Here is a 26289-nt window from a genome sequence, read left to right as displayed (position 1 = left end):
GCTGGTCTCGAACCCTTGACCTCAAGTAATCCACCCACCTTGGCCTCCCAAAGTGCTGGGATTACAGGCATGAGTTACCATGTCCAGCCTGACATTTCCATTTTAAATGGCAACTCTCCCGAACCTCCCTTCCCTCTTCCTTGCTTCCTGTCTCTAGATTGCTTACTGCCATCTGATGCACTGCAGATTTTACCTGCTCGCTTCGGTTATTATGTGTCCTCCCTCATGAGAACCTAAACTCTAGGATGGCAGAGATTTTTGTCTGTTTTGTTTACTGTTGTATCCCTAGGGCCTAACACCTGACACACAGTGGATACTCAATAAATAATAAATACGTGCTGAAGAATGAATGAATGAATCAGAGCTTGCAAACTGGTGGCCTCCCATCACATTTAGCCTACACAGTGTTGTTGTCTTTTTCAACAGAGACGGGGTCTTACTCTGCTGTCCAGGCTGGAGTGCATTGGTGCAATCACAGCTCACTACAACTTCAAACTCCTGGGCTCAAGCAGTCCTCTTTTCTCAGCCTTCCAAGTAGCTAGGACTAGAGGCATGGACTACAGGCATGCACCACCATGCCCAGCTAATTAAAAAACATTTTTGTTTTAGAGATGGGGTCTTTCTATGTTTCCCAGGTTGGTCTCCAACTAGAGGGCTTAAGAAATTCTCCCTCCTTTGCCTCCCCAGTCTATGGAGAATTAAATGGCCAGACCTGGTCTCAGCATCAATGGGGTAGAATGTTGCCAAGGTAACCACCATGTGTGGCCTTGGCAGGGAAGGGTGCTCAGGTATCTGGGTCACTGAACACTCCCTATGCTCAGGGGACACTCAGGGGTACCTGCTCACCCAGTGCCCCCAACAGTACCCACCTATCACACACACACGCACACATGCACACACACGCACACATGCATGCACACATACACACATGCACACACACATGCAAACACAGGAAGAGATGAACTTTTATCAGTGATTGCTTACTTTATAACAACAGCAAACATTCATTGACTGGCCACAGTTATCCAGGCACCATTCTAAGAGGCTCACATGGGTCATCTCTCTGAGTCCACGCTATAAACACAGGAGGGCACTATTATATTTATCGTATCCATAGTGCAAATGAGAAAACCAAGGCGTGGACAGGTGATGTACCTTGCCCACGATCACACAGCTGGTATTCATAAGTCAGGATTTAAACACAGCCAGCCAACCCTAGAGGTCTGCTCTCAGCCATGATTCTGACTTGGCTCTGCACTCAGGGAGGCCTGCCTTCTCCTCCATCATGGACAGGGTCTATTTCCTCTCCCCATTGATGTTGGGGCTTTGGCCAGGAAAATAGGAGCAGAAGTGGCAGCCATGCTTGGACCAGTCCAAGCTTGGCCTTAGGAAATGTGTACTTCTGCTAGGCTTTGGAACTTGTCCATTAATAGCTACTTCCTCCAAACCCATAAGCAAGAATAAATTGCAATCGTCTTGAACAACTAAACACTGGAGTTGTCTGTTACACAGACTTGCTGACAGATTCATTCTGCTAAGAGATGTGGACAATCCTGACTGTAACTTTCAAGGGCTTTTACACGGCTTCCCCTCTCTTCCTTACCTCTCATTCACCTTTCATCTTATTCTGTTTTCTCTCCTGTTGAGGCAGAGGACACTGGCAAGGTTGAGAAGAAAGCAGGCATTGGCGGAGCCCTGATCCCGGATTTAGGAGGCTTCCCAGGATGTGGGAAGGCTCCTGTCAGAGATTCTTGTCCTGGAGGGGCCACCGTTTCAGGACATTCACCAGGACCTGACTTTGGGACACTAGTTTAGAATCTGTTTCCTCTTGTTGCCTGCGCCTGTTCTCACCCCAGGGAACTTCTGGCTGATCTGGCATCTCCTGTGCAATGTGTCCTTCCCCTGCAGCGGCCAGAGCTGAAGTTTTACATTTTAAGGAGGTCTCTGGTGCAATTTCAGCAGTTCTCTCATTACTAAAGTGCATTATAGCTACTTCTTTGACATCAGTGAAGAGAAGGAAAAAGAAAAAGGCAGAGAAAAGTCAGGGCTAAGCAATATTTCTGAGACTATGTCTATGCTCTTCCCCTCCCTTTTACATCTTGCCCGGTGGTGAAATGATGGCCGAACAGAATTCAAATGGCCAGGCAGAAATTTGTTCTGTGATAAATCACACTTTATCCAGCTGACAATGCACAACGCTGCCAAGACTTGGACACATCTCCTGTCGTTCTCGGCTCGGGACTGCTGTCCATGCGGGGGGTTGGCAGTGCTAATGGGCTGCCTGGCCCGGCTTGGGGAAGAGGAAGGGGAGATGGTTGGTTGCCCGCCCCACTTGGGCCGAGGAGACAGGCAGGATTGAGGGTCAGCGCAGTAGGGACCGGAGAAAGGCATACTTTCTGACAACAGCACATGCTTCCTTGTAGGATCCAAATGTTGTGGTTAGGAACACAGGCTTGCATCTGTGTTGTGCTAGAGTCTGCCCTGCTCTAGGATTCATTTTCCTCATCTATGAAACAAGGATTCTTTCAACCAATACTTTCTGTGCCCCTACTATGTGCTAGGTGTTTCTAGGCATGGAGATACAGCAATGAGTAGGAGAGACAGGATTTCATTTAGAGAGTGGGAATAGATGATAACAAGTAAAAAGAAAATAATTGTGAGCAATAAATGCTACAATAAAAATAAAATAAGAAAACATGACTGAGAATGGTGCAGAGACCTCTCTCGTGAGGTGACATTTAGGCCGGAGATATGGGGCAAGAGGGTTCCAGGAAAAGATTCAGTTAAGAGGCACCAACATTTTTATTTTTTATTTATTTATTTATTTATTTTGAGACAGAGTTTTGCTCTTGTTGCTCAGGCTGGAGTGCAACGGCACAATCTTGGCTCACTGCAACCTCCGCCTCCCGGGTTCAAGAGATTCTCCTGGCTCAGCCTCCCAAGTAGCTAGGATGACGGGTATCTACCACCATGCCTGGCTAATATTTTGTATTTAGGAGAGACAGGGTTTCGCCATGTTGGTCGGGCTGGTCTCGAACTCCTGACCTCAGGTGATCCACCCACCTTGGCCTCCCAAAGTGCTGGGATTATAGGCATGAGCCACCACACCTGGTGACCAACATTTATTAAGTGTCTGCTGTATGCTAGTTTCTATTCCAAGAGTTTATATGTATAGATTCCTTTCATCTTCACACAAACCATTTTACAGGTGAGGAAACCAAAGAACAGAGAAATCAAATAACTGGTCCAAGGTCTCACAGTGAACAGGAGTCAGAGCTGGATTTGAAAGCAAACATCTCGGTCCAGAAAAGCCTCACTTAACCTCTCACTTACACTGTGTGAGGGCCTGGAGGGAGAAGTAAATGTGGCCTGTTCTAGAAAGAGAAAGAAGGTTGGCATACAAGCTCAGAGAAGTAGGTGGAGCGTGTCATACCAGTAGAGAGCAGCAGGTTTGCCAGGAGAATTAAATAAGAAAGCCTACAAGTAGGGGTATTAGCCCAGTGCCCGCAAATAGCAGGGACACATTGAAAGCCTGTGGCCAGGTAGAAACCTCAGGCCTGGCAGATGGGAATCTGTAGAGGGCCGGGCAGACGGAACGTATTAGCCCCAGAAGGGTGTTTACAAGGGGGTTGGAAGAGGAGAGTGGGGAGAGGCTTCCAGGATGACAGCCTTAATCAGATCTGACCGCACCACGCATGCAGTTTCTCTCCCGCAGCTCCTGCCCCAGGTCACCCTCTGTACCATCTGCCTTCTTTCTCCTTAATAAGGCACTCGAGATCCTAAAGCCCTAAAACACAGAAGCGGACGCACAGGGAGGACGGCCATGTGAAGATGCAGGCAGAGAATGTGGTGATGCGTCTACAAACCAAGGAAGGAATGCCCCGTTCCAGACGCTGGAAGAAGCAAGGTGTCTGCCAGGAGCTGTTGCCTGAGATTGCTCCTTAGAGGCCTTGGAGGAGGGGTGGCCCTGTCCGCACCTTGACTCCAGACTTCTGGCCTCCAGAGCTGTGAGAAAGTAAATATCTGTTGTTTAAGTCACCAGCCTGTGGCACTGTGTTGTGGCAGCCCTGGGAAACTGTGACAGGGTGTGGACACACCGCTCCCACCTGGGGCGGGCGATGCACTGTTTCAATAGCGTTACATGTCTGATATTTTCTTCCTGCATCCATTTTCTGATTTGGAGTCATTTTTCTGAAGCTTCCCACACACAGTGTTAACGACCACGCCAGCGGTGCTGGGGCCTCTCACAGTCAATACAGGACCAACGCCTTCCTAGGAGAACCCACGGCAGGCACCTTGCTGGAAGACACCCAGAGAGTACCCCATTCTCCCATTCCTCTCCGCCCTTGGCTAGATCGGGAGGCGTTGCTTGGAAAACCCATTTATGGGTGTGGCTGACATGGGCTATTTCCCTAACCCAGGCCACGTTAGAAATGGAGTGGAGGTGCTGGAACAGGGAACAAGCGGGTGGCAAAGAATAAGGGGGTGGAGGAGAGGAAACCCCACTGTCATCCCATGGAGCTTCCTGTGGCCGCAGCCCTAGTTTCTTTGGGGGTCTTCCCTTGCCCCACTCCAGTTTGGAAGTTTGGCTGAAGCTCCGCCTCCAACCAGAAGAGTGAAATCATGTGACCACGGCCTAAGCCAATCAGGGCTTCTCATTCCCAGCCACAGCGATTGGCTCAGGGGTTAGCAGAGGACCTAAGCAGGAGCAATCAGAGGAGGCCTCAGGATTTTGATTCAGGCCAGGCCAGGCAAAAGGTACACGCTCTTTTCTGCTAGATTTCTACCTGTAAAGATACCACCTGGGCCGGGCGTGGTGGCTTACACCTGTAATCCCAGCACTTTGGGAGGCCAAAGTGGGTGGATCACTTGAGGTCAGGAGTTCGAGACCAGCCTGGCCAACATGGTGAAACTCTGTCTCTACTAAAAATAAAATAATAATAATAAAAAAATAGCCAGGCGTGGTAGTGCTCACCTGTAGTCCCAGTTACTCAGGAGGCTGAGGCAGGAGAATCACTTGAACCCAGGAGACTGAGGTTGCAGTGAGCCAAGATCATGCCACTGCACTCCAGCCTGGGAGATAGGGTGAGAATCTGTCTCAAAAAAAAAAAAAAAGATACAGTCTAGTAGCTGTCTGCATCCATGGCAGGACAGGACAACTTGTCTGAGACACTGATCAGCATGGAGAATGCTGAGCCAAGTGATGGAAAGTCAGAAATAACATAAAAATACTGATTACTTCATTTGAGCCCCTGGATCCAGCCATCCCGGAAGCCAGGAAATCTCTTACTGTTCAGATATAGGAACCCCTAGATGTTTTCCTCCTTAATTCAGTTTGGGTCTGTTAACCAAAATCATCCTCTCAGATATAAGGGGTAATTTTGTTGGCTATCTTCCCCAGCCCAGACCCATCAGTGCCACTCTTTCCACCAGCCTCTCAGCAAGGAGGACAAGAAGAGGAACATAAAAAAGGTATAAAAATGAGAAACAGGCCGGGCACAGTGGCTCATGCCTGTAATCCCAGCACTTTGGGAGGCCAAGACAGGCAGATCACTTGAGGTCAGGAGTTTGAGACCAGCCTGGCCAACATGGTGAAACCTCATCTCTACTAAAAATGCAAAGAATTAGCTGGGCATGGTGATGCATGCCTGTAATCCCAGCTACTCAGGAGACTGCTTGAACCTGGGAGGTGGATGTTGCAGTGAGCTGAGATTGTGCCACTGCACTCCAATCTGGGTGACACAGTGAGACTCTGTCTCAAAAAAAAAAAAAAAAAAGAAAGAAAAGAAAAAGAAAAGAAAACATATAAAAGTTGTCATTAGGCCCACAAAGCCTGGTCATGATTAATCCTCTAAGAGGAAGCCGAGTACTGTAAGAAGACAATTGAAAGCACACTGAGCAAGCAGCCTGGCTGAGTTTCAACTCAGATACATACACATTTGCTATTGAATATTTTTGCTGCCCAGCATTCTCTTCTTCTATTTTCTGCAACCATTTAAAAACGATTTCCAGGGGACCCCGCCCACATCCCCATGGCCGGTCTACGTGTTGAGGTCTTGGCCTCAGCCACACAGTTAAGTGGTGTCCATCACACTCCCCTGGCCGCAGGACTGGTTCAGGGATGGTCACATGGCTCAGCCTGACTCAGTGACAGAAAGCCCCAGGATTTCTGATTGAGTGATGGCAGTGTCTCATTTCTGCGGGACTTGAACCTGGGGAGGTGTGGATCTAGAGCCTCCAGGGGCCTCCATCTCGGGCTGAGGAGGCATCTGCACAGTTGAAAGCAGGGCTGAGAGGTGCAGAAAAATTGGTTTGTGAATCCACCTGTGCCTGAAGCCAACACCACCCTAGACCTTTTATTGAAAAGACAGTTTCTTACTTTACTTATTAAGCCAATTTGAGGGTCTGAACTGTTCGATTACTGCACACTCCTTGATAAAGATTTGATGGGTTGGCATAAAATGCTGTTGAGACCAAACCCTGGTTCTCAAATTCATTTTAGCAGAGGGGTCAAAGTGGGACAGGAATGATAGGATCTGGCAGGAGAAAAAACAAGCACAGAATAACTGGTTTCCAGAGCTACATCTTCCCCGAGGCAAACCAGATAACCCAGATCTCAATCTGGACTCTATCCCGTGCTTCATGAACCTGACCAGAAACTTTTCATCAATGCAGAGACCAGCTGCAAGGTCCCTGGGACTTAAAAACCTCTCTTTCCATTTAAGCACACTCACATGGAGCCCTATTTGGCTCAAGTAAAATCTGACTCATCAATAAATGGTCTTATCTTCCATAAAAGTCTTTTATGAGAACAGGATACTATTTGTGACTTACATTGGAGGGTCAGAACAACCTGATCTTTTTTGGCCAGTTCTAGAGTTCTAGGCCAAAAAAGGTTTGTCCATCAGCCTCTCCTAGGAATGAATGTGTGGCATAGCTCCTACCAGTCAAAGGTTTTGATTCTGTGCTTCCCATCGAACTTTCTGTGATGATGGAAATGTCCTATGTGTGTGCTGTCCAGTGCAGTAGACACTAGCCACATGTGACTACTGAGCACCTGAGATATGGCTAAAGTGACTGAGGAGCTAAAATTTTCATTTTTTTCAATTCTAACTAATTTAAATAGCCACACACAGTTAGTAGCTGCCATACTGGGCCGCACAGCTATAGGTAAATCTTAATATCAATCTGTGAGGACAGCATATTCCCATACTTGCCTGAGCCTGCTGGGAATCTGAGGCCACATGGGCCTGGTGATCAGGCAGACCTGAGTTCAAATCTAGGCTCTGCTACTAACCAGCTGTGTGGCCTTGGGCCAGTCACTCAGCTTCTCTGGGCCTGAATTTTCACATTTGTAAAATGGGACTTAAGTAGTACCCACCTCATACTTTCTAGAGTGATCTACTTAAACCACAAACAAGAATATCCTACAGTGTCATATTACTCTGGGAGTAAAACAAAATTCTGAACAGACTCGAAGGCCTTGGACAACCTGGCCCTGCCTATTTCATCCATCTTAATGTTTTCTTTTCCTCTTCTTACTCTTCATCCTCCTTCATCCTGGCTGTTCTTTTGTTCCTTGGACACAGAAAGCCTGTTTATACCCCAGGGCCTTTGCACTTGATGTTCTGTCTGCTTGGACAGCTCTTTTCTAAGCTCTTGGCATTTAGATCTCAGCGCAAATGCTACCTCCCCTGAGAAGCTTCCATGATGGTTGACCATGAACTAGCCCTTTGAATTCTCTCCATATCCCATTACCCTCTTGGTTTTCCCCATAGTATCTACAATATTTGAAATGAACTTGCTTTTATGTTTGTTTACTTATATACTTTCTATCTCTGCTATTACAGATAAATTTGTGAAAGTGGGGTTCTGGTGCAGTTGGTTCATGACTGTATCCCCAGAGCATGGTACGTGCTCAGTAAATATCTGTGAAGAGAATGAGAAAATCATAGCTTTGATGAAAGGATTATGACTGTAAAGACTATGGCTGCAAAGCAGGATGTTAGTGGGTGTCATGTCCATAAAGGCCCCAAATGTGCTTACAGGGCTTTGCCTGGCCACTTGTGCTCCTATGAACCATCAAGAGAAGAATGTTCTCAAGGTGCTGCTGCCTTTTGCCACCAAAATGAGACACATAGAACCAACCCAAACCCTAAACAAACCTGGATCCCAGCCCACACAACTGGCACACTGAGGCAGGGCTGCTCTACTTAACCCAGGGGCCCCTGAGGGAGAAACCAATGCTTGCTGTTGTAAGTTACTGAGATGTCAGGTTGTTTTGTTATGCAGCATTATCACAGCAATAGCTGCCTATTGCAAGTCTAGCCTCCCAGGGATTAAATAAAGACCCAAGTCCACTAGCCAATACAGTGTGGAGAACTCTCTGCTTTGAACAGCTCTCAGCTCTCAGCAGAGCTTAGTGAATATTGCAGCTGCCATGACCCCCATTACCAGTGCCACCTGACAATTATTGAGGACTTACTATGTGCCAGGTGTGTCACACACCTTTTCATTTTCAATCTTTGAGTAGCATCTATGCAATATGACTCTTAGGATCTCCATATCTGAGACAAGGACACTGAGGCTCAGAGAAGTTGACTTCCCCAAGATCACTCAGAAGGTAAGTGACAGAAAGACATAACAGGAGTCTGTCTGAGGCCAAAGACAGTGGCCCTTTCTTCCAGGTTAAGTCACCACACTAGGTACTTTAATGGCAATGACTGTCCTCCCACAGGAGACTGGAGACCCTGTGGTGTTTGCTCAACCGAGGGCAGGACTTCTCAACCTCAGCATGACTGACATTTGGGGTCAGATAATTCTTTGTTGCGAGGGCTGTCCTGGAATCGCAGGATGTATAGCAACATCCTTAACTTCTAACCACTAGATGCCAGTAGCCTCTGCCCCAGGTGTGACAACCAAAAATGTCTCCAGACATTGCTAGATGTTCTTAGGGGGGGTTCAACCATCCCACAGAGAACCACTGATCTAGGGCTGCCTGGGTAGGAGGAAGAGCTGACACAAAGGCATCGTCCTGCATGCTTGAGATGGATGCATTCAGACTCACAGCAGCCTTCTGGGGTACGCCTGGGTCTTTTTCCCTATTTTGTAGATGAAAGAACTGAGGCTTAAAGAAGAACTTGTCTGTGGCCGAGTTCAAGTTCTTAAACATGCCATTTAAACTGCACTTTGAATCACAGATGGAGGGAAGCAGGCACTAGAAGAGCCCTTCAAGGAAGGAGCGTCCTCGCTTTACAGCAGGGACCCCAAGTCCACAAAGGGGCCATGGTAGGGCAATGTCGCCCAGCTTGGCTTGGAGCCCGGGACTTCTGGATTCCAGGAATTTCTTTGTTCTCTTTAATTTTCTTTTATCTGAGAACCAAATGGCTCTTGAGGATAAAGACCTTCCAGGGGTTCTTCCAAAGCCTCTCAGTCATGACAAGTACAAATAGAAAACTCTCTTCTGCCCACCCTGCTGCTTAGGGAGGGATGCCACCTGAAAGCAGAAATGCATCCTGTAGATGCCCGAAAATCTTGGGGCTGTTGCCAAAGGACTTCACACTCTCAGGGACTCGGAGCCTGCAAAATCAATAGTTAGGTTCAGCACAGAGAAAGTTTAGTGCTGACGGGAGCCCGAGCTCGGGGCAACTATCAGGCTGTCGGCTGAGCAAGGTTGCTCTCCATGTGCCAGAGCTAATGCAGGCACCTTTGGTCACTGTGGAAAAGCCAGGCCTGCTCGTTGCCCAAATGCATTATTTTTAGCTCTGCACTGGGATCCATTAGCTGGAATCGTGCCCTGGAGGTCAAACGGGCTGCACTGGAAATTCAATAGATGAACTTTCTCTAATGATGCTTTAAATCTCAGCATCCCCACCCTGTCCTGGGCGGTGCCTAGCAACCCATGGCTGCAGGAGTCTTGGAGAAGGCACATGCAGGGCTGAGGACCAGGGTGGGGGCACCCAGGGAGCACAGGGTGGGGTATCGTGTGTCAGTGTCATTAGGGTGAGGGGATATACATAGGGTGCTTTCCAAATAGGAGGTACAGCCAGGTCCAGGCATTAATAACCATTATTCTCCTTGCTAACTGACTCCAGTGTCACCTCCTTGAGGACCACCCCATCCTCAGTAGCCCCCACCCAAGCCCCTCTCCAGCACAGTGTCCTATTCATGGCGCCCATCATCTCCGCAAGATTCTCATGCATTTTCTTATTATCTGCTTCTCTCCATCACTAGCATGCTGCTTCCTTGAGGGCAGGGACCGCTTTTGTTCTACTGATTGCTGTGTCCCCGATACCAGAATGGTACCTGGAAAATGGCCAGCACATCTGTGTTTAATAGCTTGTCATGTGACCTGTGTAAAACACGGGCTGGATATTGCTAAATCTGTGACACCACACTAAGAAAACCACTGCCAGGTAATCTGTGCCATGTCATCAACTGCAAGCAAGACACACCTTTATGTCAAAGATGTTTTAAAGCTTGGATCCCATAGATGAGATCCTCTATGCTGGACACTTGGGCATTGCAAGTGCTTGTCTGTATTGCATGTTTTTCTTCCTATTATTGTTCCTGGGGTTATTGTTGGGAAAGTCATGGCCCTTGGCCCTTCTCCAGGTGCTGCTCCTTCACCTCTTGAATGTGAATCAACCAAGAGGCCAACATCCAGGGTTCTCTCCCATTCAGATGTTATGACTCTTATTAAACTGCACATTGCAGACCAGACTCCTCACCCCTTATCATTCTTTCACACTGCACACTGGCCTGGCTTCATTTCCCAAGTGCTCCAAGGCAGGGATATTCATGATACATTGCAAGGTGAGAGAAGGAACAGGCAGAAATGCATAAGGATATGGCTCTATTTCTGTAAGACAAACCAGGACTGAAAAGCCCTTATACGTGTGTGTTGCATTGTATAGACACATGTGTGGGCGTGTGTATGTGTGTGTATAGATTTGCCAATAAGACAGTTTGTGGTTAACAAAAACAGTATGTAAGATATCTTATTCTTAAAATATTACCTCTCTATGTGGGTATATGTGTGTAAGAAATGATTACCAAAATGTTTACAATGATTTTCTAAGGGTGATGGGAGTAAAGGTAGTTCTTTCTTTCTTAGAGTTTTCTGGAGCAATTATTATTGTAGACAAATTATATACATTACTTACATAATCAAAAAAATACCCACCAAATTATTTCAGGGTGATTAAAAAGCCTACAAAAATAAATGAAACAAAATATGTGTGTATATCATCACTTATATAGTTATCCTTGCTGGGAATGCAAATTTGAATCTAAATGAAGAAATATCAGGAAATCTCAAATGAGGAATATTTTATTTAAAAAGTAAAAATAAGGACTGTATTTCTCAAGAGTATTCTGTGTCTTAAAAGACAGGGCAATGCTAAGGACCTGCTTCAGCTTAAAGGAGACTAGAGTACGTGACAATTCAATGTGCATGTGAGCCTAGATTGGATCTTGTACCGCAGAAAAATACGCTCCACAAGACATGGTTGGCCAACTGAAAAAACTGGAAAACAGAATATGGATTAGATAATGTATTGTATCAACATTAAATCAACTGAAGTTGATGACTGTGGGTATGTAAAAGAATATTCTTATTCTTAGGAAATATACACTGAAGTAGTTAGAGTTAAAAGGCCTTGATATATGTAACTTACTCTGAAGCGGTTCAGCAACAAATCTCTCTCTCTCTCTCTCTCTCTCTCTCTCTATCTATCTATATATCTCTCTATCTATCTATCTATCTCTCTATCTATCTATCTCTCTATCTATCTATCTCTCTATCTCTCTATCTATCTCTCTATCTATCTATCTATCTCTCTATCTATCTATCTCTCTATCTATCTCTCTCTCTATCTATCTATCTCTCTATCTATCTCTCTATCTATCTATCTCTCTATTTATCTATCTATCTCTCTATCTATCTCTCTATCTACCTATCTATCATCTATCTATCTATTTATCTATCTATCATCTATCTATCTATCTATCTATCTATCTATCTATCTATCATCTATCTATCTATCTATCTATTTATCTATCTATCTATCTATCATCTATCTATCTAGCTATCTCTCTATCTCTCTATCTTTCTATCTATCTAGCTATCTCTCTATTTATCTATCTATCTATCTATCTATCATCTATCTATTTATCTATCTATCATCTATCTATCTCTCTCTCTCTCTATCTATCTATCATCTATCTATCTATCTATCTTCTATCTATCATCTATCTATCTATCTTCTATCTATCTAAATCTACCATCTATCTAATCTATCACTTATCTATCTAACCTATCACCTATTTATAAATCATCTATTAATTATCTATCTTATCTATCTATCTCCCTTCCTCCATCTGTCCACCCACCCATCTATTCACCTATCCACCCATCCATCCATCTATCCATCTACCTGCCTACCTGTCTATCTGTCTATCGAGAGGATGGGAAGAGAGAAAGAGAGAGAGAGGCTGAAACTATGAAAAAGCAAATGGGTAAATATTGATAACAGTAGAACCTCAGTAAAGGGTATAAAGTATAATTTGTCCAGTCATTGCAACCTTTGAGATACGTTTGAAATTCCAAATAAAAGTAAAACGTTAAGCAAAATTTGAATGTACAGAGACTATATAGCCTAATGGCCACGGGCTTTTTGGCCCTCTAGCTAGAATCCCTTCTCTGCCATGTGCAAGTAGTGTGACCTCAGGCAGGTGGCCTCCATTTTCTGAGCCTCAGTTTCTTCTACTATAAGACAGAATTAATAATAACGATAATGCAGATGTTGTGAGTAGTAAATGAGTTGGTATGCAAAATAAAGTCTCCCATGTTTACCTCTTCTGTTTGGCTGTGAGTCCTGAGAGGTTCACTTTCTTCATCTGTTTCTTCCTTACCAAAATCACAGAACCTTAAATGTGGTAGTTGATTAATAAATGTTGGCTGAATGAATTGAGGAGGAAAAGAGGAAGAAAGAAAAGAAAGAAGGAAAGAATGAAGGAAAGAAAAAGGGAAAGCTTGAAAGTAAAATCGTAAAACCCAAGTCCTCCTGAACCTCGGCCTCCACATTTGCACACTGGAGTCCCACCTACACACACTCGAGTGCTTACACGGGCCAAGCAGATCATGGAAGTGGACCAAATATAAGGCAACTGTGACAAATCAGAAGATGCTGGTGGGAGCTAAGCTATGAGGATGCAAATGCATTAGAATGATACAGTGGACTTTGGGGGTTTGGGGGGAATTTTGGGGGTGGGGGGCGGGAGGCAACAGATGAAAGACTACAAACAAGATGCAGTGTACACTGCTCAGGGTACGGGTGCACCAAAAATCTCACAAATCACCACTAAAGAACTTACTCATGTAACCAATTATCACCTGTACCCCAATAACTTATGGAAAAATAAAACAATAAATAAAGGGCACCCACAGTGCTGCCAGGTGAGCACACTGTAGCTCTGCCAGATCTGCTGGATTTTCCCAATAAGCTGGAGGGGAAACCCTCAGATATGACTTGTGAGAATGCAAAATGGTATAGCCACTTTGGAAAAATTTTGGCAGTTTCTCAAACATTAAATGTAAGGTAACCATATGACCAAGCCATTCTACCCCTCTGTATCGACTCAAGACGAATGGAAATGTATGTCCACACAAAGGCATGGATGTGAATATTCATTGCAGCATGATTCATAAATGGAGGAAACATTTAAAAAGTGGAAACAACTGGGTGAATGGGTGAACACAATCTGGTATATCCATACAGTGGAATATTATTCCGCAATAAAAGAAACAAACCACTGCCCCATGCTACCATGTAGATGAGTTTCAAAAACATAACGCTAAGTGAAAAAAGTGGACACCAAAGATCGTGTATTGTATGACGCCATTCACGAGAAATGCCCACAGCAGGCAAATCTATAGAGACAGAAACCAGCTTAGTGACTGCCAGGAGCTGGGGATGGTAATGGGGATTAACTGTGACAAAAATGTTCTAAAATCAGATCATGGTGATGGTTGCCAAACTTAGCACAATTTACTAAAAATCGCTGAATTGTACATTTGCAATAAGTTGCATCCAATTCTTATATTTTTAAGCAACGCTGTGCATATCACACAAAATATACTTGTAAGCCTCCAGTCTTAATCCCTGATCTACCTAATCAGAGGATTACATGAGATGACCAGAGTTGACTCTGAGTTATTAAGCCCTTACTATATGCTGGCTACTAGGTCATGTTCTCTCCTGCATTTATAAAACTGATTAATCCTCATGCTGACCTTCTGAATTAGGAAACTATGCTTATCCTCATTTTACTAAGAAGGAGACTGAGTACTGGAGGGAACGCTATATGATTCACCCAAGGCTGCATAGCTTGAATGTGGCAAAGTCATGAGGCATTCTTTGGGAGGCATTCTCCATGATACACTTGCATTTCAGCACAGAGCCTAGACTGTTTTTGTTCTGAAAGGTCTTTCAAAGGTGTTTTATATAGTGAACAGTCTTGGAAGACCGACAGTGCCTTCTTCCGGAGCAAAGGGCAGACATGCTTGAGGTCCAGTATGATAAAGGCATTGTCTCTTTGGGGAGGTCAAGCAGGCTTCCTGCCTGTCTTGTCAGGTTGGCCTGCTTTAACAGAATACCGTTAAGTCAGGTGGCTTAAATGACACACATTTATTTCTTACAGTTCCGAAGACTGGGAAGTCTGAGATCAGGATGCCAGAATGGTTGGGTTTTGCTGAGAGCCCTTTTGGTTTGCAGACTACTGTCTTCTTGCTATATCACCACATAGTAGAGAGACAGCAAGCTCTGGTCTCTTTTCCTCTTCTTATAAGAGTACTACTGCCATCATGGGGCTCCACCCTCATCGAAGCCTAATTACCTCCTAAAGGCCCTACCTCTAATACCATTGCATTGGGTGTTAAGGGCTTCCACATATGAATTCAGTGTGGGACACAAACATACAGCCCATTATACCACCCATGATAAAAGATACATGTTCTCGAAGGCCAGGATTCCTCCTCTGAAATCTGATCCACTACACGTGCAAGTGTCACTGGCCCCTCTGCATAACCCGGTGGGAACTGAAGCCCAGGCAACTGGTGCAGAAAGATGCTGATACAGTGGCTGTCCTTTGTCTCTGACCCCGGGGTCTTGTGTCTTCTGCCAGCATCCACAAAACTGTGACAGTTTGATGCACTAGGGTGCCATCTCAGAGCCTTCAGAATTCTCGACAGAACTCTGAACTGCCTAAATCCAAAACCTCATGGGCCTACTGCAGACGAGGCACTGATTAAATGTCAATTCCCTCCCCTCTTCTCTCCATGGCATTCTGAGCTGTACCCAACTAGCACTGCAAGCATCATTGATCTCTCCAGACCCAAGGCCACAAGCCAAGCCTGGTCCTACGGACCATGCTCACGTACACTGAGCCTGCCTGCTCCTATGTCCTCACCCTGCTGACTCAAGATTTCACATTGCTTTGTCAACAGCCAGGGGTATCAACTCTGGATTCATTTCAGGAGGCAATTTTCTGTTTGAACACATTTATTTCCCTAAAGATACTGATTATAATTCCTGGAGATATTAGTAATGGATTCCATGTCAAAATTGTTTTAAGAGTAGCTAAGGATTGCTGCGTATACAGCTGCGATACATTTTAGGTTGTTTCCCTCTTGGTTTTTGTAAGCTGCAAGATAGGTTATTTACCTCTAGAAAAGTTATCAGTGCTGGAGGTGTCCTGTCAACACATTATATTCATCAAGGGTTCTGGCTTTTAGGGGACTTGCAAATCAGTGACAAAGGTCAATGACCAACAAGGACCTGTGCTGTCCACTGTGGGAGCCACAAGCCACACATGGCTATGAAGCACTGGAAATGGGGCTAGTTTCGATTTCAGTGTGCTGTTAGTATAAAACACACACTAGATTTCAAAGACTTAGTGTTAAAAAAAAAAAGTAAAATATTTCATTATTAATGTTCATATTGATTACATGGAGAAATGGTAATGTTTTAATATAATGGGTTAGACACAATGCATTACTACAATTAAATTCAACTTTTCTTAAAACTTTTTTTGAACATGGCTATTAGAAAATTAAACATTTCATATGTGGCTCAGGCTGGGCATGGTGGCTCATGCCTGTAATCCCAGCACTTTGGGAGGCCGAGGTGGGTGGATCACGAGGTCAGGAGATCAAGTTCAAGGTGAAACCACGTCTCTACTAAAAATTCAAAAAATTAGCCAGGCGTGGTGGCAAGCACCTGTAGTCCTAGCTACTTGGGAGGCTGAGGCAGGAGAATGGCGTGAACTCGGAAGCTGGAGCTTGCAGTGAGCTGAGATCGCACCACTGCACTCCAGCCTGGGTGACAGTGAGGCTTTGTCTGAAAAAAAAAAAAAATCATATGTGGCTCATATTGTGTTTTCATTGGACAGTGTGGTTTAGAACTTCATCCCCCTTTTCCTCTTCCTCCCATTGGTCTTGTGGTCTTTCTGTTAAAGCACTGTGGATTCAAGGCCACCACCAGCCCATATTTTGGGTAAAGTAGGGAAAAAGCCCTTCCTTGAGATAGTACCTCCAACAGCCAGAAGAATCGTCATAATATACAGACGTTGCTGGAATGCTTACTGCCACCTACTGGACTGCTACCATGGTTGAGTGTGTGCATCACTGTGTGATGGTGGCGTTGAGCGCAGTGGACAGTCTAGTACGGTGGTCTGTTGCTTGTTCTGAGAGTGGGGTTTGGGGAGAAATATTTTTCCATGTCATTTTTCCACCTCAACAGTTTGTAAACTTCTCTTCTAGTCAGACATGGAATTTTAAACACCAGAGAAAAGGCTGATTGCTATCTGTCAGACTCGATTTGAGGGAAACAAAAATCACTACCTGCATGCTTTTTTTGATATTTGTTTTTTCCTGGATGTGTTTCCAGGGATTACAGAAAAATACAGAGAGAGACGAAATGCTTCATTTCTGGCTTGGTAAAGCCCTTGCATTGCCTTATTCTTTAAGCAAGCATTGTGGTGTAGCATCATGACTGATGATGGGAAACACCAAGAATTGCAGTTCTTCCTCCGAAAAACTTAAGACTGTAGAGCACACATTACTTTAGGCAAACCTTGTCTGGAAAGAGCAAAATGCTGGATATTTTAGACTTTCTAAGCCATATGGTTTCTGTCAACTACTCAATTCTCCTGTGGTAGCCCCCAAAGCAGCTACAGGCAAAATGGAAGTGAATTTGAGTGGCTGTGTCCCAATAAAACTTTATCTACGAAATAGGCAGTGACTAGGTTTGGCCCATGGCTCACGGTTTGCCAACCCCTACTCTAGAAGAGTCCTTTTAAACAGTTACCCCATGGGCCAACCCACAACACACATGTATTTTTTTTTTGTTGTTGTTCATTAAAAAAATTATAATTTGTTGCTAACTTTGAAAAACAAGGTGGTTGTTGTTGTTTCTACCAGAAATCTAGATTTTCCATTCTTTTGAAGATATAAAATACTGAAATCCCGCTACCTCATGACCACAACTGGTTATAACAATTTCCTTGCTGGGAAAGACAAAGAGCAGCATCTTGGCCGCCCTTCTAGAACAGGCAGATCCAATTTACCACTTCACTTACTGAAGTCACCTGTTCAGCTACAGTAGGCACTCAGGGTTTGACCCATAGTGCAAAGCACCACTGATGGTTCACCAAGGGATGAGTGGGAAAAGAGAATGTGGTACATAAACACAATGGAAGGCTGTTCAACCTTAAAAAAATAAAGAAATTCTATTACTTGTTAGAACATGAATGAACCTACAGGACATCCTGTTAAGTGAAGTAGGCCAGGCACAGAAAGACAAATACTGCATGATCTCATGTACATGTGGAATCTAGTGAAGCTGAACTGATAGGAGCTGAGATAGAATGGCACTTACCAGGGGCTGGGTAAGGGGACAGTTGTGCAGATATTGGCCAAAAGATACACAATATCAGTTGGACAGGAGAAGGAATATGTTCAAGAGTTTTTTTGGTACAATATGTTGAATTTAGTTACTAATGATATATTCTTTTTTTTTTTTTTTTTGAGACGGAGTCTTACTCTGTCGCCCAGGCTGGAGTGCAGTGGCCGGATCTCAGCTCACTGCAAGCTCCGCCTGCCGGGTTTCCGCCATTCTCCTGCCTCAGCCTCCCGAGTAGCTGGGACTACAGGCACCCGCCACCTCGCCCGGCTAGTTTTTTGTATTTTTTTAGTAGAGATGGGGTTTCACTGTTCACCAGGATGGTCTTGATCTCCTGACCTCGTGATCTGCCCGTCTTGGCCTCCCAAAGTGCTGGGATTACAGGCTTGAGCCACCGCGCCCGGCCTTAATTTTTGTATTTTTAGTAGAGATGGGGATTTCACCATGTTGGCCAGGATGGTCTCAAACTCCTTGCCTCAGTGTTGCCTCAAGTGATCCACCCACCTTGGCTTCCCAAAGTGCTGGGATTACAAGCACGAACCACTGCGCCCAGCCTCTTTTCTTTTTCTTGTTAGGGTGAAAGCTGATTACATTTATTGGTGGCAATGACTGCTTTATGGGGTGGTTCTTGGATCTTGGGGTTGATTAGCCTGTGGACTGGTTATATTTGAAGAAGAGGATTCAGGATGACACTTTTTTGTAGTTGGGAAGAGACAGGTTGAAGGTGGGAATAAATGACTTCTTTGGTTTGAATAGAGCAGAGAGCTAGAATATTTATAATTTTAGGGTGTTAAAAGGCTGTGTTTCCCTCTAGTCTTGAGTTTTGGTAATAGAGCTAGTAAGTCACTGTTTCTTAGTACTTCAGGAATAGCTTCCCACAGTATCCAGATGAGGTTTTAAGAAATAGTTAGGCATTATTTTGGTTGATGGTAGGGCTAATGATTCCACTTGAAATATTCTTGACACAGCAAATCAAAAGCGCTCTTTTTCACTGTATTCATTTGTTAGTTCATGCATCCATCTCTCCATTCATTCATCCATCTGTCCAATTTTTAGATCTAATAGGAAATACATATACAGAACAGAAAATTAAAAAGGTACAGAAGGGTGTATGGTGAAAAGTAACTATTAATAGTTGGATTAATTAATATCTGGATTAATTTATGAGTAACTTGTTAATAGTCAAGTCTAACATGTTGTTAATTAGTGCTACAGTAGTAGGTCAGGTGTTACCACATATCAAACTTTAAATATAGAAAATCATATAATATCAATTTAATTTTTATATCTCTGCTTTACATTAATTTAGTCCATGCACTGGGCCGTCAGAGGTAAAAAAGACCTGATGCTGGAAGAATCTGACAAGACTCATACCAGCAAGATTGAAAATGAGGAATGGAATGAGCAAAGAGAAAGAAAGAAAGAGGAGCTGGCTTCAACCACAGAGAAAACGGAGCAGAAAGAACCCAAGCCCCTGGAGAAGTCAGTCTCCCCGCAAAATTCAGATTCCTCAAGTAAGTCATGTTATATAACTGCAGAATGGAGAAAGTCTGAAATTAAAGAGCTCTGTTTATAATGCATTTATTCCTAACTTTTCCAATTTGCACAGCAGTGCCAAGTTTAAAGATTGGTTTAGCATCTTAAAAGAAACTTAGCATTGACACCGAAACTGGAAGGCATTCCTCAGAAGGGAAACCTTGAGACAATTCTCAGTGTCTTTGGCTTTACTGAAATAACACTAGCTAACATTGATTGAATGTTTACTATGTGCAGGAACGCTCTTTACATGTATTAGTTTACATTTATGATCTCATTTAATATTAATTTTACATGTATTAACTTATTTAATTCTCATTACAAGCTTGTAGACTGATGTCAATATTATTCTCATTTTATAGATGAGAAAACCAAAGTCCAAGAGGTTGAGTAATTTGCTTAAAGTCATACAGCTTATATGGGAAGGAAAAGGGGTCTGAACCAAGGCAGGTTGGCTTCAGAGTCAGTGTTCCAAGGCATTGCCCTATCTTGTGATAATATCTTATTTAATTTAATTGTTTTTTTTTTGAGATGGAGTCTCACTCTGTCATCTAGGCTAGAGTGTAGTGGCATAATCTCAGCTCATTGCAACCTCTGCCTCCCGGGTTCAAGCGATTCTTGTGCCTCAGACTCCCCTGTAGCTGGGACTACAGGCGCCTGCCACAATGCCTGGCTAATTTTTATGTTTTTAGTAGAGATGGGGTTTCACCATATTGGCCAGGCTGATCTCGAACTCCTGACCTCAGGTGATCCTCCTGCCTGGGCCTCCCAAAGTGCTGGGATTACAGGTGTGAGCCACCACGCCTGGCCCAATAATGCCTTATCTGTAAGTAGCTCTCTAGACATTCTGAATCATTTATAAATCCACTGAAGCAGAGTATTATAGAAGTTTACCTCCTGGCTACCAAGCTACACTACCTGAGTTCACATCCTAGCTCTACTGCTTATCATCTGTATTACTTGGCAAAGTTACTTAACTTCTCTAGACCTCAGTTTCTGCATCTATAAAATAGGGATTATAATAGTACTTGCTCATCCAGGTGCATTGCTATGCACTTGTAGTCCTAGCTACTCAGGAGGCTGAGACAGGAGGCTGGCTTGAGGCCAGGAGTTCAAGGCTGCTGTGTGCGATGATCACTCCTGCGATTAGGTGCTTGCATTCCATCCTGGCTGACATAGTGAGACTCCATCTCTTAAATAAAAAATAGTACCTTCTTATAGAGTTACCATGAGGATTAAATGGGGAGATACATACAAAATGCTTAGCACAGCGGTTCACCTCTAGGAAGCCCTAGGTAAATGTTAGCTGTTTGTATGATTTGTCTATCTGACAATCTATCTAGCCATCCAACTAGTTTAGATGTGTTATATATACACACACATTGTAACTTTCCTTCAAATTATGTGTTGATTCTCAGGGTAGTGATGTAACACCCTATTCGAATTTAGCCTTTAAGCAGAACGTTCCTGAACACCCTAGAACACTTGTATTAAAAAGAAGATAGATGGCTTGTGGTGGATTACAGTCTTTTGAGAAATAGTCACTTCAAATCTCTTTTTGGGGAGAACTTTTACATGTTCTCTTCTTGCTGGGAATGAAGTTTCATAGAGTTTGATTCAGATGTCTCTGTTGGTTACCCAAGAGATGGCTGTGGAGTCTGCACATTGATTGCATCACCCAGTAACTGGAAATGGTTATAATATAACAAACTGATCAAAGGAGAAGCCCGAAATGCAGAAAAACAGTGTTTTAAGCAAACACAGGAGTACAATCACTCCTCTGCATGTAAACACGATGAATGTTCAGTTATGTGTGTCTTGAACCCCCGGGGGTTCCCTGAGTCTTTCTGTTTCTGTCAGATTTAGATCAAGTCTGTGCACACCAGAATTAGGTGTAGTGTGGGTGGGGTGAGAGATACTTCAGAGACTCAGGCATAATGCTGAGGCCTCATGAGCCCCTCTCATAGGATTCTATGAAATTTTCCTTCTTTTTAAAAAAATAGTCATTAGATACTGAATAAAAACAAAAGAAGTATAGACTTGCTGTTAAAAAATTCAAAGAATCATATCTAGGCAGTAACTTAGTGTCTACCCCAGGCTGCCAACCTTCTCTGCTTCTATTTCTTTCTTTTCTTTTTTTTTTTTGTTGAGACGGAGTCTCACCCTGTTGCCAGGCTGGAGTGCAGTGGCGTAATCCTGGTCTCACCCTGTTGCCAGGCTGGAGTGCAGTGGCATAATCCCGGCTCACTGCAACCTCCACCTCATGGGTTCAAGTGATTCTCCTGCCTCAGCCTCCTGAGTAGCTGAGATTACAGGCACGCGCCACCACGCCTGGCTAATTTTTGTATTTTTAGTAGAGACGGAGTTTCACCATGTTGGCCAGGATGGTGTCGATCTCTTGACCTTGTGATCCACCACCTTGGCCTCCCAAAGTGCTTGGATTACAGGTTTGAGCCACCGTGCCTGGCCAACTCTGCTTCTATTTCTTGAAGTAACCAAGGCTGACACTCAAATGTGTTTCCTTCCACTATTCTATGCTAATACAAGTGTGTATATGTGCACTTATGAGAGCTTTAAAAGTAAAGAATGGGGCTATACTGCACACATTTCTCTGTGGTACACAGTGGTTAAGAATGTGGGTTCAGCTTTTCACTGATGAGTTGTATGACCTTGGGCAAGCTAGTTAACCCCTCTGCATCTATGTCTTCTTAATTATATAATGGTCAAAATATTAGTGTCTACCTCATAAGAAATTTTTTTTTTTTTGAGGAGTAAATAACTTAATTGTCTGGATGCAGTGGCTCACACCTGCAATCCCAGCAATTAGGGAGGGTGAGGTGGGTGGATTGCTTGAGGCTGGGAGTTTGAGACCAACCTGGGCAACATGGCGAAACCATCTCTAAAAAAAAAATACGAAAATTAGCTAGGAGTGGTGGTACGTGCCTGTAATCCCAGTTACTTGAGCCCTGGTGTGTAGGGGGATGTTGAGGCTGCAGTGAGCTGCAATTGCACCTCTGTACTCCAGCCTGGGTGACAGAATGAGATCCTGTCTCTCTCACACACACACACACACACACACACACACACGTAAAATATTTAGACCAGTACCAGGCACATCATAAACACTTTTTTAGTGTTAACTTTTATTATTAAGGGACTTCTTTTTAAATCCTTACATTCAGAATGAATTCCTGCTTTTTAACAGCTGATAACATTCCACAGTGTAGATATATATTATGTCAAAGTCAAAAATATAGATTCGAATCTCTATGTAAAACATTTTACTTGGGAAAATATATAAAAACCACATTGCAATTCAGGGCATACACACAGATGGGTGGTCTTTGGTGTGTCTGAAGAACAAATAAAATGTTGCGTGTTTTATTAGAAAGAGAAATGTTACATATTGTTATGAAAGAAAACTCATGGGCACTAGCAAAGTTTTTTGGAGCTAACAAGCTCTAATTGGTGAGTGATGGCAATAGGTAAAACTAGCCTTAGAGGCAAGGCAGGTCATTTCAGCAGCTGGCTTGTGATAGAATTCTTGGGCAGGCATTTGTGTCTTGAGTGCTTTTCTTTTCCTCTCCCTGGTTCTTGACTCTAATTTACTTGGGTAATAACAGATAATGCCAATTCATATAATTAATTTTCACATATAATTTACTCAGAACAAATTGTGATGACAGTTTTAATGTCTTCATATTGTGATACGTATGCTGTTTTTTTGAAGTGAAGCCAGCCCTGCAGTGGCTTGGGCCTGCACTCCTAGAATTTTGGGAGGCTGAGGTGGGAGGATCGCTCGAGTCCAGGAGTTTGAGACCAGCTTGACCAACATAGCAAGAGCCCTGTCTCTACAAAAGTAAAAAAGACATTAGCTAGGTATTGTGGCGTGTGCCTGTAGTCCCAGCTACTTGGGAGGCTGAGGCAGGAGGATTGCTTGAGCCCGGGGGTTTGAAGCTGCAGTGAGCTATGATCCTGCCACTGTATTCCAGCCTAGGTGACAGAGCAAGACCCTGTGTCTCCCTGTGTCAAAAAAAAAAAAAAAAAGAACGAAGTGGAGGGGATGGAAATCATTGTTCTTTTTTTCTGAAACAGAGTTTCGCTCTTGTTGCCCAGGCTAGAGTGCAGTGGCACCATCTCAGCTCACTGCAACCTCCACCGCCTGGGTTCTAGTGATTCTCCTGCCTCAGCCTCCCAAGTAGATGGGATACAGGCACCCGCCACCATACCCGGCTAATTTTCATGTTTTTATTAGAGATGGGGTTTTACCATGTTGCCCAGTCTGGTTTAGAACTCCTGACCTCAGGTCATCTGCCCACTTTGGCCTCCCAAAGTGCTGAGATTACAGGCATGAGCCACTGCACCCGACTGGGAATCATTGTTCTAAGAAGCTGTTGTTGGAGAATTATGAAATTCTGCCAAAGGTTGCATTTACAAGTATTTTCTTTATGCTGTTTAAAAGATTATTGGCTTTTCTGACTAGTGCCTTAAAGCTGGAGTTGGATATATCAGAGTGCTGTTGCATGATTATTTATGATTTCATTTTACTGCAGTGTAAATTTTTGTAATGTCAGCATTTAAGAAATATTACTCCCGTCAACTTTACGAAGCCCTGCGTGGCTTCTTATATATAACTTTTCAGCATATTTGCTAATTTCCTCAAGTAGTGCTAGATATTCACTTTGGAATTTGCCTTTTGATGTCTCTTCTGTGATGAGTAGCCACCAAATAGCCCCCACCACAGTCTAATTCTTTATTGCAAACAGTGAAATATGGAGCACTGCATCTGAAAACCACTGTGCGAGACAATCTCACTTTTACTTTCTTTCTGCTTAAATATGCAATAAATATGCATTCTGATAAATACAGTTCTAGAATAAAATAGTTTCGTGTAACATCTTGGAGTAAAAAAGAGAAAGAAAAAAATTTTTTTTTTTGAGAAGGAGTCTTGCTTTGTTCCCCAGGCTGGAGTGCAGTGGCACCGTCTCGGCTCACTGCAACCTTTGCCGCCTGGATTCAAGCTATTCTCCTGCCTCAGCCTCCCAAGTAGCTGGGATTACAGGTACCTGCCACCATGCCTGGCTAATTTTTTGTGTTTTTAGTAGAGACGGAGTTTCACCATGTTGGCCAGGCTGGTCTCGAACTCCTGACCTCGTGATCTGCCCACCTTGGCCCCCCAAAGCACTGGGATTACAGGTGTGAGCCACCACGTCCCACCAAGAAAAATTTAAATGTATGCAATGATTTTGGTGTGCTGCCATGTCCCTGGGCACCTGCCTTCCTAGGCATTGCCAACCCTGTGGCTCCAACCACAAACATTATGACTCTGCCAGAGGGCTTGCTCTGGCAATGGAGCCTGCTTGGCAGCAAATCAGCAGGCAGTAATTGCCAGGAAGTAAATGCCCTTTGCATGACAATAATGAGTGGGAGTGGGAGGCTAAATTCCCCACGTCCTTCACCCCTCACATGAGATAACTCTAAAAAGTTTTATATTGTCTCCCAGGGTTCCCCAGTGGGATCATTTGCAGTTACCCATAGTGGTAACTTGTTTGATAATGTACCTTTTCTAGATTTGGTTCTAATTCTGTTAAGGTGCCACCTGGGATCACCTCCCAAATTAGCCACTTTGTTTCAAATTCTTTTTTTTTTTTTTTGAGACAGAGTCTCATTCTGTCACCCAGGCTGGAGTGCAGTGGTGCGATCTTGACTCACTGCAGCCTCGACCTCCTAGGCTCAGATGATCCTCCCACCTCAGCCCCCAAATAGCTGGGACTGCAGGTGTGCACCACCACATCCGGCGAATTTTTTCTAGAGATGGGGTTTCGCCATATTGCCCAGGCTGGTCTCAAACTCCTGAGGTCAAGTGATCCATTGGCCTCAGCTTCCCAAAGTGCTGGGATTATAGATGTGGGCCACTGTGCCCAACCTGTTTCAAGTTCTTGTCTGCATGTCTATTTCTACAGGAACCCAAACTAGAAACTACATCTTTTTTTTTTTTATGGAGTCTCGCTCCGTTGCCCAGGCTGGAGTGCAGTGGCATAATCTGGGCTCACTGCAACCTCCGCCTCCCGGGTTCAAGTGGTTCTCCTGCTTCAGCCTCCTAAGTAGCTGGGATTGCTGGCGCGTGCCACCATGCCCAGCTAATTTTTGTATTTTTAGTAGAGACGGGGTTTCGCCATGTTGGTCAGGCTGGTCTCAAACTCCCAACCTCGTGATCCGCCCGCCTTGGCCTCCCAACGTGCTGGGATCACAGGCGTGAGCCACCATGCCCGGCCAGAAACTACATCTTTTTAAACAAAAATGACACTTATTTACTACATAAAATGCGGGAAAATATGATCAAGCAAAAGGAAGAACATATAACTCATAATCTTACCATTTAGAGAAATATGTATTATCGATATTTTGGTATATTTTCATTTGTGTTAGTATGTTTAAAAGGATCATACTATATATATTTTGTGAGTAAGTTTTAATTATAGGAACAATTATAGCAATCAGAAACAATTTTCTTTTTGCTTTTTCCCCAAATGAAAATTCTTTAGATTTGCTTTCTCCAATAATTCTTTAAAAAGTGTCAGTGTAGGCCGGGCGCGGTGGCTCAAGCCTGTAATCCCAGCACTTTGGGAGGCCAAGACGGGCGGATCACGAGGTCAGGAGATGAGACCATCCTGGCTGACATGGTGAAACCCCGTCTCTACTAAAAAATACAAAAAACTAGCCGGACGAGGTGGCAGGCGCCTGTGGTCCCAGCTACTCGGGAGACTGAGGCAAGAGAATGGTGCGAACC

At 44.0% G+C, this 26289-nt stretch overlaps 1 protein-coding gene across 1 annotated transcript in view; it reads left to right on the top strand.

Moving 5' to 3' along the window:
- The first annotated feature begins 15430 nt into the window (after nucleotides 1-15430).
- LOC108526695 (dnaJ homolog subfamily C member 12-like) overlaps nucleotides 15431-26289 on the top strand; it is a 13304-nt gene continuing 2445 nt past the window's right edge. Inside the window, exons 1-2 of the mRNA XM_017867535.1 lie at nucleotides 15431-15514; nucleotides 19273-19477. Of these exons, the coding sequence (XP_017723024.1) occupies nucleotides 15431-15514; nucleotides 19273-19477 (289 nt within the window). The remainder of the gene's footprint in view (nucleotides 15515-19272; nucleotides 19478-26289) is intronic.

This window comes from Rhinopithecus bieti, unplaced genomic scaffold (assembly GCF_001698545.2).
Source record: "Rhinopithecus bieti isolate Rb0 unplaced genomic scaffold, ASM169854v2 scaffold_3615, whole genome shotgun sequence".
Lineage (NCBI taxonomy): Eukaryota > Metazoa > Chordata > Mammalia > Primates > Cercopithecidae > Rhinopithecus > Rhinopithecus bieti.
Note: the sequence above shows the minus strand (reverse complement) of the source record. Positions and strands in the feature narration are given on the sequence as shown.